Below are 17,317 nucleotides of genomic sequence, written 5' to 3' on the forward strand. Positions count from 1 at the left end.
CCATAAGCATTTTTACACTTTACTTCACAGAAGCATTTTCCATATACTGATGTATACGTTATGCATACCTAGTCGCTGGATTCGTCTAAAATTGCACTGTAAAACAAATAATTTATATCGAATATGGTACTAATTCAAAATTGATAGAACAATGAATATTATTGGAGTAGCCTTTTTTGGGTCTAATTCAGTCAGAAAATATGTAAACAAAGTATCGAAATATGAATAGCAGTAAAATCAGCTTCATTTCCGTACGTTACAGTTATGTTGTAGGTAACATTAATAGCTGGAAATATATACACATTAAAAACAATTTGTTCCATCATTGTATAGTTCTCAGAATTATTCAATGTAAACCTCCGGGCCCGGCGGCAGGATTCTCGGGCCCCTGTGCAATTCCGGTCCCCTAGATTCAGGCATCTAACCTACAAATTACCTTAAAAATTTACTTCCCTACAATATAACAAAACCACTTATTGGTTATAATATGTTAACATTGTGAGCAATATTTTTAACACGAACTTACTAAACTGTTATCCAACTCACTTAGTTATCACTTAATCTACTAACCTACGAGTAGTGAAACCAGCATCCTTTGTGGCCGGGTTACATTGGGGAATACTTCTTTCATTGCAACTTTGATTCCAGCCTCGTAGTCCGATATTACGAGTCGGGGATTCACTATCGGATACATTTCCTTTAGAAAATCCAAAATCACCCTATTTGCATCAGCAGATTTTCTTTTCATTAACGCAAATACGACGGGGTATGCCTGTGAATTAAGAATAACACTCATCAAATCTATATTATAAAACAGGAACAGTTAAAGGTGTTTCTGTACTAAATGTTCTGTATCAAAAGTGTTACAGAAATACATTGACATAAAAAATTCACATTTCAAAACAGTGGCGGCCCGTCAGAGGAAGCAAGGGAAGCCGGGCTTCCTCTGATATTTGCTCGTATTTTCCTTATATTTTATTGTTGTTAGGCCTACTGGCCTATTATTCAGCTGATATTGTTGATTCTCAAATTTAGAATATTAATTATAAATGAATAATTTATTGGTATTGATAAGATTTCATAACATATCATTAATGAGAGAATGTAGAAAACAAGCTTTAAATGGTGGCGGGAAGCGTGATGGTATATAGAACGCATCGCATAGCAAAGAAGGCATATAGATGGCCAAAGGAAGCCCGCTTCAACGCTGAGTCCGACAGGAATAGAATAGTACAGTGAAAAACGCGGTTGCCATGATAACGCATGTACTGCCCATCAGGAATAGCATGAGCTCTGAGTTCAAGATGCGCAGTAGCCCGAGAGAGAATTTTAGTGGTGGGGGAAGCATTTGACTCAGTCACAACTTGACCTCCGTACGGTGCACATCGCTCCGGTTTGCATATGCCTAATAGCATAAGCAGTAGGAAAGGCGACAGTGAGCCTTTCCGTCTCAACAACAAGCTCCAGCCACCTCCCCTCTCTTAGTTTCGAGCGGCCTCCCTACTCTCACTCCATTATCTCTCCTCTCGCGCATCTAACAGTTCATGCTATTCCTGCCTACTAGTATATATAATAGAATATAGGCAGACACATAGGCTACTTTCACACGATAGGAGACGTGCAACTTGAACACTGAACAGTGTTCACGTTTTTTTGTCAAAGTACATTGAGTCAAATCGTGTCTTTCACATGGTGACTCCTATCCAGGAACCTCGTTTTGTCATGTCTATTCCCCTCGAGGCAAGCAGAAACCAGAAACCGGCTTGGATCGAGATACTAGCGGACAAAATCGTCACTTTCACATGGTGATTCTACGTCTCTCCGGTCACCACTTTTTCTCAAAAACTATCTTTCTTGAAAATGAAGATAGAAAGATTCTGATTTCGGATTTGGATTCAGCGACCCCAAATTCTTTAAAGCGTAAGTCCCGTTTTCGAAAATATCCGAAAACAAGGAAGTTATGGCTGTTTTTAATAAAGTTTTCTATTATCATATAATTATACGGTAAAAACGAACAGGTACTGTACTATACAGTACGTAAGTACTGTAGCTATTATAATACAACTTACACTGTATTCGTGTAGGAAATTTGGTAGGATACTTAACTTGATTTCTGAAAATACCCCAAAATAAGGGAGTAAGATAACTTTGAAAAACCAAAGTTTTCCTGCCGATTGAAGAAACATTAAAAATTAGTCTAAGACATATTATGTCTTAGACTAAAAACGTGTAACAAATATCAGATCACTATTCAAGCTATCAAGCTTTTCATAAATTTATTTGTCTCCTCATGGCAGAAGGTTTGCGCCCAACGTTTTCACTTAAACATTTCTGTGATTAAATTGTAATAGAGCACATTATCGTATTGATCTTCTAAATCCAGTTACATGTACATAGAATTTCGTAAAATTATACCTTTATACAGGTTCAGCACAACTTCTTAAATAACATTATGTTTGCTTCAACAGAATTCATAAGGACGACAAAACATCGAACAACAGAAAAACGCTTTCTGAGTAACTGGCTTTAACAAAGCATGGCTTCATGAAATACAGTATGATAATTTAGAATAGTTGGTACAATGGTTATGCTTTTCGCATTATGGCAGCACTGTGCTTGCTCACTCACTTTTCCAGTTGACACTTGTTGACTTGTCAGTTGTTTACTTGACTTGACTTTGACACCTGTAATTACGCGATGTCTGAGTTTGATGTGGAGCTGTTGATTACTGCAGTTTGCAACCGACCTGCTCTTTGGGATAAAAGTCTTGACATCTACAAGGACCGGAATGAAATCGCCAAAAGTTGGATGGAAGTTAAAAAGAAATAGTCAATAATTGCTGGTAATTTATAGTGATATTCAACGATTTGAACCTGATAAATTGGAGTGTTGAATGACAACTGAAATTTAGTGAATTTTACTGTACAATATTCCTTTTCCTCCTATTTTATTGGGTGATGAGTGGAGATGATTTATGATTTCATATTTGGATTCATCTTTTCATAGTTCAATATTTTTTTGGAAAACTAGAACTTTTAAAAATTAAAAATGTTTATGTTTAAACTTCTCAGGTGTTCAAAAACTTCTTGAAACTTTTGCCTGTCCCTTTGTGAGGCAGGAGTATTATTATCTTAGTATGTACTATATAATCATATGATAATGGAAAGCTATATTAAAAACAGCTATAACTCCCTTGTTTTTGGGTATTTTTGAAAATGGGACTTACGCTTTAAAGTAATTGGGGTCGCTGAATCCAAATCCGAAATCAGAAATCTTCTATCTATATTTTTAAGGAAGTTAGACTTTGAGAAAAAGTGATGAGTCATACTTTGAGCAAATGTCGGCGTAGTTGTTAGATCTGTCGGCTTATTCGTGAGATCCCCATGTGAAAGTACAGGAGAGCTACAAAATATGAAATATGATCTTCAGTAATATGATCTTCCAGGAGCGAGGTCTCTGCCATGTGAAACTGGCCATACAATTTCAGAGGAAGCCTGGCTCGAATCTGAGTCCGTCTGCGAACGCATCATAAGATGAAGAAGAAGGCAGACCTCAGCACCACAGTTCGTTTTGCACCAGAGTATAATGTAGAATATTAATTGACGCTTCAATTATGAATTATGTGTTCATTATAAATATTGTAGGAAAATGTCTCATTTTTGGAGCATTATGGTCTTTAGGCTTCCCTTAGTTTGAAATCCACGAGCCGCCACTGTTTCAAAAAGTCATTGTCCAGAATAAGTAAAGTAAAAGTAATTTTATTTTTATAATACTATTTAAAACTGAAATCATTCCAATGGATTCCAACTCTGCTTTATGTAATAAAAAATTTATAAAATAATCACCTCACGTGTTTCTACTAAATTGAGCTGTGTGTAGGACTTAAATAAAAACTATACCTTATTTTAGTAGTTTCTCTGTTGAGTTATGTGCCCACTGATATTGTAGTCCAGGCAATGAATGCTAAAAAGAGGGTATAGAGGAAAAAGTTTGGAAGACAATTTTTGACCCCGCAGTTCTGTTTAGGGGTAGTGAGGAGGTAAACATCAAAAGTCCCCATCAAAATATGGTAAACATCAAAATATCAAAAGTCCCCACCCAAAATAAAAAAAAATAACTTTTTTATTTTGACATTATAAATGACAATTTACATTATATAACATTTTGTAGATTAATAGACTTATCCAACTAGGATTTAACAAAACAAAATGAATTTTGTTACTATCATACAAAATCACTATAATTATTTATAAGTCAAAACAAAAATACTACTTGCTAAATTATAAAAAATTTGTTTGCAAGTAAGAGTCTCTTGTGAAAAAAATTTAGGTTAATCCTACTACATTCACTAGCAGATTCACACACCATTCATGCAATTCAAGAATAGAAATTACATGTGTACAAGTGCTATTATTTTACAACTTAATTAATTGGTTACAAATGAATAAACTTTCAATAAGTTCTGGTGAAATACTAATAAGCCATTTGAAAATCTGTTTTTTAAATGAAAAAATATTATTAGTTCTTTTAATTGAATCAGGCACATTGTTGAAAAATTTGGGGCCAAGGAAAACAAATGATTTTTGGAAAAAGGTTGTATGTGGTCTAGGAAGCCTTAAAATGTTATTAGTTACACTTCTTGTGCTATATAGGTGATCCACCTCATATACCTGCCTACTGCGATCACCTGATAACAAAAAGAAAGAAGACAGAACCTTAAAAACAAAAATATACCGCAGCGGTAGACATTTGTAAAATTGGAAGATTGGGAACGAGTGTTCTGTTCTCCTAACACCTTTCATCACTCGGATTATTGATTTTTGTAAGGTGACTAGAGGCTTCAAATTGGTAGAGCCCTAACAAGTTATACCAAAGTTAATTCTAGAGTCAACCAAAGCAAAATACAATTCCCTCAAGACTGCCTGAGGAAGCATTTTTCTAAGAAAATACAATTTTCTCAGGAGGATAAAAAGATATGTTCTCAGATTTTTAATATGATTAGACCAAGTCAGCCTATCATCAAGCACAACACCAAGATATTTTATGGAGTCGGACTGTATTACAATGTCGCAATCACAGTTTCTTCTCTTATCACAAGCACCATCATGAAATTTCAATTGTGATTGTAACTGCCAGGCGTTAGACATGGAGAAAATCAAATATTTAGTTTTTGATACATTGAGAGCGAGCCTGTTGAAATTAAATCACACAAGCAATCTATTTAAATATTCCTGAATCTTAATATAAAGATTTTCACTATCTTGGCTACAATATGAGAAAGCTGTATCATCAGCAAATGAAACGGGGGATCCATTGAAGTTGCCCTGAAAAAGGTCATTTATGAAAATTAAAAATAGCACAGGACCCAAAACTGAGCCCTGTGGCACTCCATATTCAACTTTTAGGATCTCACTCTTAGCATTCACAATCACTACAAACTGTGATCGACCACGCAAATATGAGGCAAACCAATTGTGCGCCACACCTCTTATGCCCGCTCTGTACAATTTCTCAAGTAATACAGAGTGGTTCACTGTATTGAACGCTTTCTATATTCATGTCGAGAAAAAGACCAGCAACACAGGGTGTAGTTTTAGAGTTAAGACTAACATATATAGTAGCCATAAAGCTTTTAAGAGCCATCTCAGTGCTAAAGCCCTCTCGGAAGCCTAACTGGCGACTGTAGAAAAAATTGTTCATGTTTAGAAATTTTAACTATTTTTTTTTTTTGTTACTTTCTCTAATAATTTACAAAACACTGGAACCAAAGAGATAGGTCTATAATTGCCCAGAATGGAATGAGAGCCATTCTTAAAAATAGGTATCACCTTGGCCAACTTTAGTCCATTTGGAAATTGACCACTAGATAAACTAAAATTAAAAATATGTACAAGAATTGTTACAATAGCCACAGCAACATGTTTTAGAATTTTTGCAGTGATTCCATCATTCCCAGGGGCTTTACCATTTTTCAGATCTAATATTATTTGTAAAAGTTCATTGTAAGTTGCAGGCTCAAAAAAGATAGATCTTGGACATTGTCTCACCCTAAACATATCTCTATACTCCTCCCAAGGTATTTTGTAATTTTCTATCATTGTTGCCACTTCTTTGGGCACATTAACGAATTCACTTTCATCAGTAATAATCCTGTCTCCATTTTCAAGAGTAATATTTGTTTTTTTCTAATTGTACCCAGAACTTGATTTTTTTGGAATAAGCTTTCAAATTCGTTTTTAATCTGCAATTTTCTGGATTTCTTTTAGATATTTTAGCTAGGTTATCACGGGTAACAATTGCTGAACACAACCCATCAGATATCCAATGTTTCAATTTACGTATGGGTCGTTTGTTTGTTCTGATATCAGTAGATTGAGTTGAATTGACAATGAAGAGATTAAAAGTTTCTATGAATTTATCAAATTTGTAGTTAATATCATTACTACTAATAATATCATACCAATCATGATGAATCAATAAATCATAAAATAGCATCATAATCTATAAATGACTTACCCTCATATTGGCAATTGTTATTATTTTGCATGGTATTATTTTCACTGAGAGTTACAGCAACGGCTTTATGATCGCTTATCGATGTCTCTATAACTGCGCCATTCAAAAAATGGGAATAATCCTGAGATCTGATAAATATATGGTCCATACAAGTTGAGGATGTATCAGTAACCCTAGTACTTATGTTGATTACTTGCTCATAACCTAACGAGCTCAAAATTACCAAATAGCTGGCAGCTTTATTATCATTATAATCAAGTATATTGATGTGCTAGCATACAATTCACCCCTATATCTTGTGCTAAGGGGGTGGGGGTGGTTCAAAGGTACCATTTTTTGCATAATCAGCATGGATTTTTCTGATAGATGTTTAAAAAGTTATGAGTCAAAATAAAAAAAATGGAGGCAAACGTGTTTTTTTAAAAAATGATACACTTTCAAGAGCGGATATCTCGAAAACTAGAGAAGATTTAGGAAAAATTGCAAAATGAATATTGTAGGAAGCTATGTAAGCTTTATTTTGTTACTATTAGTAGGATAAAAAGGACAGCGTAAGATTCAAATCAGCTGATTTCCACCTTACCCCACCAGTAAGGTTTTGTACGGGGGCATAGACCCAGAACACACACACTGAGAGTATTGATTTGCTGTACTGCAGATTGCATACTTTACCCCGTGACCCACAGAAGTGAGAGTTTTGATGTACTGCGGGGTTGCATAACTTACCCCGCCGCTGCGTCTTCCCTTACCTGTTGCACTTACCTTTTGTAGCTATTGATTGGCAAACAAGAAGCCCCGGCAGGAATAGAAGCTGATTAATTGATACCTCCCCTCCCCTCTTACCCATTGGGTAAAGGGGGCATCTAAAAAAACTGTCACAAGTAGCAAACTTGCTATATTGATTTTCCTCTACAACTGATTGTCTTTAGTTTAGTTTGAGTAAGGAAAGAGAAGTAAGAAAGAAAGAGAGCCAGTGTGATTCAGTTATGTTTTTTTTTATTAACACATTATGGTAATGAACACACAGACACAAAACGTTTTTTCGATTACTCTTTTTGATAAACAAACATGATTGAGTGCTATTAACCTATATGTGAAACACTAGAGTGTGTTAGTGACATACAAGTCACAAATTTGATTTGACAAAAACACATACATTTTGTTTTCAAAACATTATGATTTTCTTCTTCTTCTTCTGAATGTAACAAACAAATATAGTGTCAGTGCTATATAGTAACATACATCAATAAGTGCAAAGATTTATATATATATAAAACATGAATAAACACACACACACCATAGAGTCTTTATAATGTTGAAGTTGATGAGTACTTTAAAATAACATTATGATTTTCTTCTTCTTCTGAATGTAACAAACAAATATAGTGTCAGTGCTATATAGTGACCTAAAGCTAATGTACTAATTTTATCACTACAGATATACCGTTTCTCATCCTGGCAACTAAGCGCTTTCCTATTTTGTGAAATTGTCATTACTTTATGTTTTTTCGATCTAATTAAATTCTGGCTTCTGTACATCTCTGTACCTTCGAATAGACAATTAAAATAGTCTTGAAATGAAATGTATTGATTAGACTTTGGATGTTGTGCTGTTAATTCGCGTGACAAAATACATCGTTTTACACCCTTGGCTTTTTTAATAAGACCCACTTTACGTTCATTTTCTAATCTATCTTCTGTTTCGTTATCAAAATGTTGTTGCTGCTGCTGTTGACCATTAATTTCATTATACAATCTGCACGCCCATAGTTTTGACCGTAAACCCAGAAACTGATAAGGAGCTTTAGAAGCAAATTCATCTTTCATCTTTCCAACCACCATTCGGTTCTGTATTGAATAAGCTGGGTGATCTACAGGATAATTTGACGTGTCTAGCCAATGTTTCAAATCTTCATTTGTCCTTATGTCCCAATAAAAGTCGGCGGTTTTAATCAGATACATCAGACTATCCGTGTCTTGATACAGGAGTTTGGCACTGGGACCATATATCTTTCTAATTACATCATAATGGAACGAATACATTACTGTTTTACTCAAATCTAAAATCGAAAAACCAATGTAAATAGGGTTGTTTAGCAAAATATTTTCCTTGTGTAGAGTAATACCACATATGTTCTTACCAAAAATCAAACGATCTTTGAACGAGGGACGAGCTATATATTTCAATAGCGATTTCTCGTTATTAACCAACTTTAAATCCATTTGTTTCCATAAATTCATACACGATTTACCGAAAATCACATTGTTGAGTAATTTGTGGAAATCTTTTTGAAATTTATTCTTAGACTGTTGTCTTAGCTGTGTGTTCAAACTTATGTATGGTTCTAGAAATTTGCTTTGTTCAAAAGAAATGCCTCTACGAATGTTTGTCAATTTCAATCCGTGTTCTATAGCTTGTTTCAACAGTAAATAGTGGCATACATAATTTGTGTGATTTGTAAGTGAGGTTATGAGTCGAGTTTGATTGGATGGGAAAACTTTTTGATTTCTTGCCAGAAAAGGAAATTCGTTGTGTGCATCGTGCAGGTCTTTTGGGTAGGATATGTCTGCCTCTAAAACATAGCCTACTGTTTGGTCCTCGCTCCAATTTTTCATGTTGGCAACAGCATTGTCTATTTCATGACGACTCATCCAAGCAAAATTTGCTCTCGGTAAAGATGCACACATCGAATAACCGTATAAATTGTTAATGTCAAGAAAAGCTAGAAAACTGTTGGGTTCTTGGGTATTGTAAGGTGCACCAGTATAGTGATTATTTGCAACTGCATGTCTGTGAACACACGTAACTATTCCGCCCCTAATAGAGGAATGGAAAAATGCGTACATCGAGTAATCTGTTAAAAGTTCCAACTTAATTTTAGTGTATTTAAGCATAGCATCAAAAGAAAAACCAGGAAGTGTAAAATAGTGAGCCGGGTCGAGTTTGAACGTCTCGAGACTAATGTTGCGAAAAGATTCCATTATGTCAGCTAGGAGTAGTACGTCTGTTTTCAAATATAAGTCACTGTATTGTCCAAGTGTGCGACAATTGAAGTGGTTCCAAACCGTTTGTGCATGCCGATAATCGTCTGCACTTATTGTACTATCACAAAGAGAACTGTAAAATTCTTCTATAGGTGGTAAACTTTCCTCGTCCATTTTAGCCCAAGAATCACAATATTCGTATGGAAAAACTCCTTTACGTGATACAAGAGGTAAACTTTGATGTTCGAAATGTTTCGATGTGTGTTTGAGAATAGCAGCTATTTGATCAATAGAAGGTTCAGGACCAGCCGGTTGTAAAAGGTTAGAGGTTAACGAATCCAAACTATCGGGTAGAAATTTGAACGAATCAAGAAATCTGAGATGGAGTCGATTGGACAATTGTATAGTAAATGATATGTACTTTTCACTTGACTGAGGAATTACGGTTAATTTATTACTACAAATAGAACCGAGTGCAGAGACAATTAGGTGGGTGTCATAAGATGCTGAATTGTGTAGAAATACTGTGATGTATGTTTGGCGTTGTCTTTGTAAGTTACATGCATTGCAAAGAGCCGTCCTGTAGTAACCAGTGAGATGGCAATGATCATAAACTTTGTCGTTTTCAAAAGGCTTTTCGCATGCGTCGCAAAATTCTGCATCAGAATGCATTTGCTCTTGTTCTCTTGTCAATGGGTACATGCCAATATGATGTTCATCTAATGTCTCTATGACCTGGGTGGCATATTCGGTTAAAGTGGTTAGAAAATGAATGCCTGCATTATCACCTCTATACAGTATAGGTCGTGACGGTATTTTCTGTGTTAATGGCGAACTGTCCGGTATTTGTATTTGGTCCCTTACAAAATATAAACAGTACGACATGACGTCATGATTGTGCTTTATTTTTGTTGCCCCCCTCCTCCTCCCCTTTGACCTTCTCTGTGCAGTGCTATAAACTTCTCCATCATCGCCATCACCATCCTCATTATCATCAGACTCGGAGTTTGCTGGTGACGATGATGTTGGTTTAACGAGAAGACATTCAAAATCAGCATAACAGGTTAGGGGTAGTTTATACTTTTTCAATGGGTTTTTAAATTCTAAAAATGGCGGCGATCCGTCCTCTTGAATTTTTGGCATAGAAACCCTTGTTACTTTGTGCTGTGAACAAAATTCTTCGTGTTCTTTCATTCGTCTCTCTCCATCTCGACTACGGGTATAATACGTGAAACATCGGCGGCAGATTATTATTTTCCCTTCATGTTTTGTTAATTGTTTCCTAACAAGTATTTCAAAATCGGTAATTAAACAATAGTGTGATTTGGTTTCTACTTTACATGTAGCTACATCAGTTGTTCCCTCATCCCCGCCCTCTTCCTCATCATCATCGGTGTCCGCCTTTTCAACGAGTAGTAACAAATCAAAGTGGTCCTGTCTTATTGATTCGCTAATTCGTCGCGGATAAATTAGATTTTTATCGTCAATACCGTATACATTGACAGAAACTGTCGGGTTATTCTTTTCGAATCTATCCAGTTGACCTAATGGGGTTGGGAAATCAATGTTGTTGAAATTATATATTGGATTGCGGTTGTTTAATAAACGAAAATAACGATTATCAACGCGAAATTTACAACTACCTTTAATGTGTCGCGCTAGTAATGCGTACATAAAACACTTAGAATCTGTTTGATTCTGTGGGTTTATGATACAATGTTTAGACGTTATACTGTTGGGAAGCTTAATATATGAAGAACCATTTGGTTCTTTCAATGGTCTGTATCTATTTATTCTCAGCATTAACCCGTCAATATTTCTTAAGGACCAGCCACTGGATTTACCCTGGTAATTTGTCTCTTCTATAAGTAAATTAAAAAATGAATCGCGTATCTGTTTTTCTAAATTGTCTAATGATGTAACTATAAAATTAATTGTTTTAAAAGCAACATCGGCTATCTCATCAACAACTTGACTGTCTCTATTTAGTTTCTGGTATGTAGATTCTACCACAATATTAAACTTCAATGCGCCGCTTGTCTGAAACTCGTGTGCTAATAAATTGTAAATATAATTTTTTAAACCATTAAACATTGGATTGTAATCTATAAATGGTTCGTGACCGGATCTACTGTGTGCATAATTGTTATAATAATACGTTTTTATATTGCCTCTAAATTCATTCTCTAATAATCTAAATGGACTATATCTATGCGCTGTTTGGTCCTTTCCTGCTCCACTAACAACAACAACAGGTGTTGTCTGCTGCTGTTCTTCTTCTCCTCCTTCTTCTCCGTCTGCAGTTTGCGCCAATCTTCTCCGTTTAATTGGCGCCATATTTGTAGTTACTACTACTACAAATTACCTACGGGAGAAACAACATAATACAGCAACAATATTTACATACAAAGTAACAATAGATTAGAAAAAGATTATTACCTGTTTGGTTTTGATTTCTATTGTGTTGATGTACACTCGCTCTGGTTTACTTTAATATTAAATGTTCTACCATATGGTTGAACAGACATTGAATAACCAGTCATGTCGATTTTATTATCTTTTTCGTCTAAATTGAACATTTTCTCTTTGAAGTAGCGTTCTGGTAAAATGTATGACTTGTTGTGGCCATCAACTTCAAGTTTCACTAGAATTCTATCACCATGTTGTGTTTTCAAATGAGAGGCACTGATCATGGGATAATTCTGATCAGGTATCAGTTCTTGTAAGCTCCTAAATTTATGTGATTCGTTTTCTGCTGAAATCGCTCTGACTAATTCTTCTGCTGCTGCCGCTGCTGCTGACATCTGTGAAAGTCATGGTAATTTATTCTGTACAAAATAGATTATTACACAATGATAACGTTTGATCTTGTACTTGTTCTTCTTCCTTCAAACAATAGACTTTACCTATGTCTGCGAGTAAATTTTCGTAGTTTCTTCCAATTGTTGTTGTTGTTGTTGTGTCTGTGCTTCTTGGGAAAAGACCTGCCCACCAATTAAAATCCACAAACGACGGTGTATTTAGTCTATACTTTTGAGTGAAATATAAGTTTAAGTGGTATAATCGGAAAGTCAATTTGATGCAATTGCAATACCAGATTTCACCATCCATCGCAAGAATACGTTCGTATGTACATGGAGCAACGTGCAAAGTTCGCAATGGAAGATACCAGCCACTGTCAGCAATCCTTCTAGCATTATTCAATGCTATACTATATGACGAGTAGGTTATTTTCATATCTCTAATCAAATTGCACAAACTTTCCATATCTTTTCGTAATTCGACACAGGTCCATCGTTCATTTGGTGTCATGTTCTTTTCAATTTTACACTAGAAAAAAAAATGCTATGATAATATTTTTTTTACTTTAGTATTTACACGTTAGTGTGTCTGCTGCACTAACTTCGGTAGTGAAAATACATAAGGCTTCTCATAATAAAATCAAAAGTATACTCTTCGGGTTTTCTATTAAATGAACGATATTTCTCCGGGTTAATCTCTCTTAAAATAAATGGGTCGATATATCTAGTCCTGTTTCGAATTTTAAACATATGCGATGTAATATCGAAAAATTCCTGACAACGACATTTGAACGTTGCTAGAGTATTTAAGGGACATAAAGCCTGGTGCTCCAAACATGATGGCAAATGGTAATCTTTGGTAAGATCTATACGCTGTAGCTTGTCAAACGTAATGTTATCGAAACCATCTTCTTCTTCTTCTCCATAGTCAAGATTATGCATATATAATTCTGTTATATCCGCGCAGGACAAGTGTTCAGCCGCAATCATACTCATGAGGTCTTTAATATCTAGTCTCCTACATATGACATACAATTTAGAAAGTAATGCACAATTACGTCTGCTGCTGCTGCTGCTGCGAGAGGCACAATTTTCACCATATTCTAAAATCTGAGTTTGCATTGCTTTTGGGATGCTGCTCATGTCTGCTCCATAGTATATAGCATTTATGCTGGCCTCTTTTGATAAAGTTAGTAAAGAAAGTGGTGATTTTAGCTCGTTAAAACCCATAATTAAACTGTTTGCCATGTGTCTTCTCTTAGAGGAGAACGTCTGCAAACAGAAAAAACAAAAAATATGTTTGTGTGTGTCTCTCTTTAGAGGTTTTTACTTTGCAATAATTTTAAATGAGATAAGAAGAAGAAGAAGATGTTACAAATAGTTGTGAAACATACCTTTGAAGTAGAAGAAGAAGAAGTTTTTTGTTAACAAAGACTCTCTCAATCAAATAATAGCACACACACAGGCTGCTGGCTGGCTGGCTTGTAAGTGTGTGTGTGATCACAATGGTAGTTGCTTATACACGTCAACTTCTCTCAAAACACACACAGGCTGCTGGCTGGCTGGTAAATCACAGAGAGTGAGAGACAAGTGTTCTGTCTAAGCTTTCAGGCGGCAATAAACCCTTCCGCTCATCTTGAAACTGTTTTATTGATTAACAAAACAGGAGAAAGTGCGGGTGGGGTGGAGGCGGTAACTGTAGTGGGATGGCGAGGGTCGAAGGGGATTAGTTGACCAGTCATCTCAAGGGTCAAAAGGGGGGAGGGGGGCGGATAATGATTAGTAGACAATCTTGTAAGTCATCACAAGGGTCAAATGGGATAACGATTATTGTAAGTCATCTCTCAACTATGTGAATTGCGTGATGCATAATCTGTCTCTCTCTCTCTCTCAGCTAAATGCATTAACTCAATCCGTTTACTGGCAACAGGCAACAGGCAGCGATAATTACGCACACCCCGACCAATTATGGGTATTACACGTTGTACATGTAATCAGAATTAAAAGCTGAACACACAACAACAGAATTAAAAAAAGCTGTGTACATGTCAACAGAATTAAAAAAAGCTGTACGCGTCAACAGAATTTTAACTGGTGGTGACGTTGCCTGCCGCGCCCCGCCCGCCCGCCCCTGTCTCCACCTCATCTATGGCAATATTTTATAAAAGGGGTTAAACACTCAATTTCTTCTTCTCTTGAGCAGTAGGCTACTTTGTATGTGTGATCTCTTCTTCTTCTCTTGAGAGCACTCGGCTACTTTGTGTGTGAGTGATCACTTAAAGTACAGACAACCACTTGGCTACTTTGTGTGTGAGCGATCACTTAAAGTACAGACAACCAGCAGCAGCAGTCACTCTCTGCATCTCCAAACAAAGTAAGTCATCTTATTGATCTTTTGTTTTGCTAGTAAGTGTCTCATTGACCCAGTCTCTCTCTCTCTCTCTCTCTGTCAACAACTTTTATTGATTTTTTGCTGGTGTTGCATTTTGATGAAGGTGTGTGTGTATGTCGTTTTCCAGACATGAACAATAATGAGGAGCAGCCACCATCCAACCTCCCACCCTATTCACATTCTCCACCTCCTCCGTATGGACCACCTCCTCCCTATAGCTCCCGACCTTCATCCCCGACTTCCAGCCCCCGACCTTCTTCCTCCCCCATTAACCTACCACATACCTCCACTTCCTCAGCACCAAACACCAGGTGTGATAGAACAACATCACTATATGATGTTGATTCATGGCCTTCCTCACCAATCAACCTACCACATACCTCCACCACCACTTCCTCAGCACCAGACACCGATAGCTTTGAGGAGAGGAGAATTATGTCCTTTTTAAGAAGAAACGTGCAAATAAGGAGTCAGCTATTCACAGAAAACACACAAGACGATGATGATGATGATGTAGATAGTCTGGATGATGTTGACCCCGATGAGCCAGACCATCGACATCATGTCACTAGTGTGTGTTCAATGTGTAGGATAGTTGACAACTTTTTATGTCTCCTACTCCCCTGCATGCACTTAGCATGCAAATTATGCCTGCTAAGTTCAAGAAAATGTAGATATTGCAAGAGGCCGATTGATGGCTGGTTTAGCATCAGGCAATCGCCTTAATAGCACAAGCTCTTCCTTTTTCCCCTCCCTCCCTCCCACCCCTCATCATGGCCGGCGGCGGCGGCGGCCTGCCTGGATGAAAGCAGTTTACCATCACCTTCATCATCTCATGTAATTAAACTAATAATAATATGTTCTCACCTACTAGCACTACTTTTATTTGTGTGTGTGTGTGTGTGTGTGTGTGTGTGTGTGTGTGTGTGTGTGTGTTGTTCTTCACGATTCACATGCATTGTTTTTTCAGGGGAAAAAATGAATGGAGTACAAGTCGACTTTAATGGCACTTGCTGGGAAAAAAATCGTTATTTTAATACCGTTCAAAAGGTGGTTCCACTAAACCTAACTGGCACCCCCTTCTTTTCAATCGATACACAAACTAACACCTCCACCTCCCACCCTAACAGATATTACCCCCCTAGACGTCACGGTATCACCTCACCCTCCGCCTCCTACTCCATCTTCCACCCTAGACGTCGCGGCATGACCCCACCCTCCGCCTCCTCCTCCTCATCCTCCTTCCACCCTAGACGTCGCGGCAGCACCTCATTCAACACATATAGACAACAGGTGCACCATTATGAAGAAGAAGATGAAGATTATACCCGCAACATGCTCGTATTACCCCCAATACAACCAGAGCGCCAAGAGGATGTGCCCTATCCTCTAACGCCTGAAGGCTTCCCTGATTGGGATCTTATAAATCTTAGAAATGGAGATGAACCCCACTATTCTAATTTCACTAATGCGCGGCCTGGATAATAGGATTCATCATAATGTAATTGAACACACTTTACCTCCTTCTACTTTTCATACACTAAATAGCTGGTTAGACAAAATAAAAAAGACAATTAGATTTTTCGGCTTTATAGCCTTTTTTTTATTAACAACACAAAGTTAAACAATTTTTTTCAATTACATTGTTTGTGTTTACAAATCACATTATATTTTTTAAATAATCTCAAAAGTTTTTTTAATCTTACTACTACTACTTTATCAGACCGAATGAACCGTTCCAGTTAAGGGGCGGTATTCTTTAATTACATCGTAGATCATGAGACAATAGGCACGTGTAGATTCTGGGATATTTTCACTGGCTTCAAAATCAACCCTTATGTCCACACTGCCGGTTTTCAGCGTTTCTGTCTGTCGTGAACAATCGAAAACAAATAACGGCAACTTTTGTAGAGCAGACTTTGGTAGGAGTGGAATTCCGGCACGTGTATCTCCGTGATTATAGGTTCCATTGAATTGTGTGTACATGTTATACATTCGAGAATCATCCCCATTAATAGTTTCGTAGGGAAAGTAACGTGTATTCAGATAAACACGTACATCTTTCACTTTACACTTGTCAAAATGAGAAGCATTCTTTGTCGTAACACCACGTCTTGCAGTTTGCAACGCAACAACAATATACCTTGGTTTTTCCATATGTGATGCAGTTTTCACGTTCCATGAATGCTTTGTGCTTGATGGTACAGACGGATACTCATAAAGTTCCCAATGCCTGAATGACATTTGTATAGGTGTATCATCTCTAACCATTTTCAATAGAGAAAGTTTTGCTTCATCAGAAACCTCAATGTACGGTATCCTCCACTCTAGGTGTTTAATGTCAATTTTACCGTCGGTATTAAGACAATCAATATCGTTGGCAGCTCGTCTCAACACTAATTCTTGTTTGACATTCAGCATAATACGTCTATAGTCTTCCGCAAAACCCATCAGATAGCGTAGTGGTACATCGAGAATATTTGTGTCTGTTCCATTCACCGAAAATGGTTTAAATCCGTTGGTAGAATCGTAATAATAGCCGGAATTCTCCATTTTCTCCTGTTCATCTTTTTCAAAAGTGACAGCATTTTTCAAAAGTGTAGTTATGCCTGGACTTCGAGTA

At 36.7% G+C, this 17,317-nt stretch overlaps 3 protein-coding genes across 4 annotated transcripts in view; all 3 read right to left on the reverse strand.

The window, feature by feature from the left end:
- Positions 1 to 17,317, reverse strand: part of LOC120355009 — a 39,174-nt gene that overhangs the window by 5,371 nt on the left and 16,486 nt on the right. Inside the window, exon 2 of one of the 2 annotated variants that reach the window (XM_039443240.1) lies at positions 571 to 772. In XM_039443240.1, the coding sequence (XP_039299174.1) occupies positions 571 to 748 (178 nt within the window). In that variant the 5' untranslated portion in view covers positions 749 to 772. Of the gene's footprint in view, positions 1 to 570; positions 855 to 17,317 lie in introns of those variants that run through there. The other variant, XM_039443239.1, reaches the window with a different exon arrangement.
- Positions 11,958 to 13,726, reverse strand: LOC120354567. Its single transcript, XM_039441913.1, has 2 exons — positions 13,361 to 13,726; positions 11,958 to 12,305 (listed from the first exon to the last, which is right to left on the reverse strand). The coding sequence occupies exons 1-2, from the start codon at positions 13,400 to 13,402 to the stop codon at positions 11,958 to 11,960; spliced, it is 390 nt and encodes a 129-aa protein (XP_039297847.1). The 5' UTR covers positions 13,403 to 13,726.
- LOC120354568 lies at positions 16,414 to 17,247 on the reverse strand. The gene has a single exon (XM_039441914.1). It carries the CDS (start codon positions 17,245 to 17,247, stop codon positions 16,414 to 16,416), a length of 834 nt encoding a protein of 277 aa, XP_039297848.1.

The sequence above is a fragment of the Nilaparvata lugens genome, chromosome X (genome assembly GCF_014356525.2).
Source record: "Nilaparvata lugens isolate BPH chromosome X, ASM1435652v1, whole genome shotgun sequence".
NCBI classification, from domain to species: Eukaryota; Metazoa; Arthropoda; class Insecta; order Hemiptera; family Delphacidae; genus Nilaparvata; species Nilaparvata lugens.

What these genes read in the sequence shown, in the direction of transcription:
- LOC120354568 (XM_039441914.1), bottom strand. Translation starts at nt 17,247, where the DNA reads ATGGAGAATTCCGGCTATTATTACGATTCTACCAACGGATTTAAACCA.
- LOC120354567 (XM_039441913.1), bottom strand. Translation starts at nt 13,402, where the DNA reads ATGGTGAAAATTGTGCCTCTCGCAGCAGCAGCAGCAGCAGAC. An exon ending in CAGCAGCAGCAGCAGCAGAC is followed by an intron (nt 12,306 to 13,360) that starts GTAATTGTGCAT and finishes TGACTTTCACAG; the next exon opens with ATGTCAGCAGCAGCGGCAGC.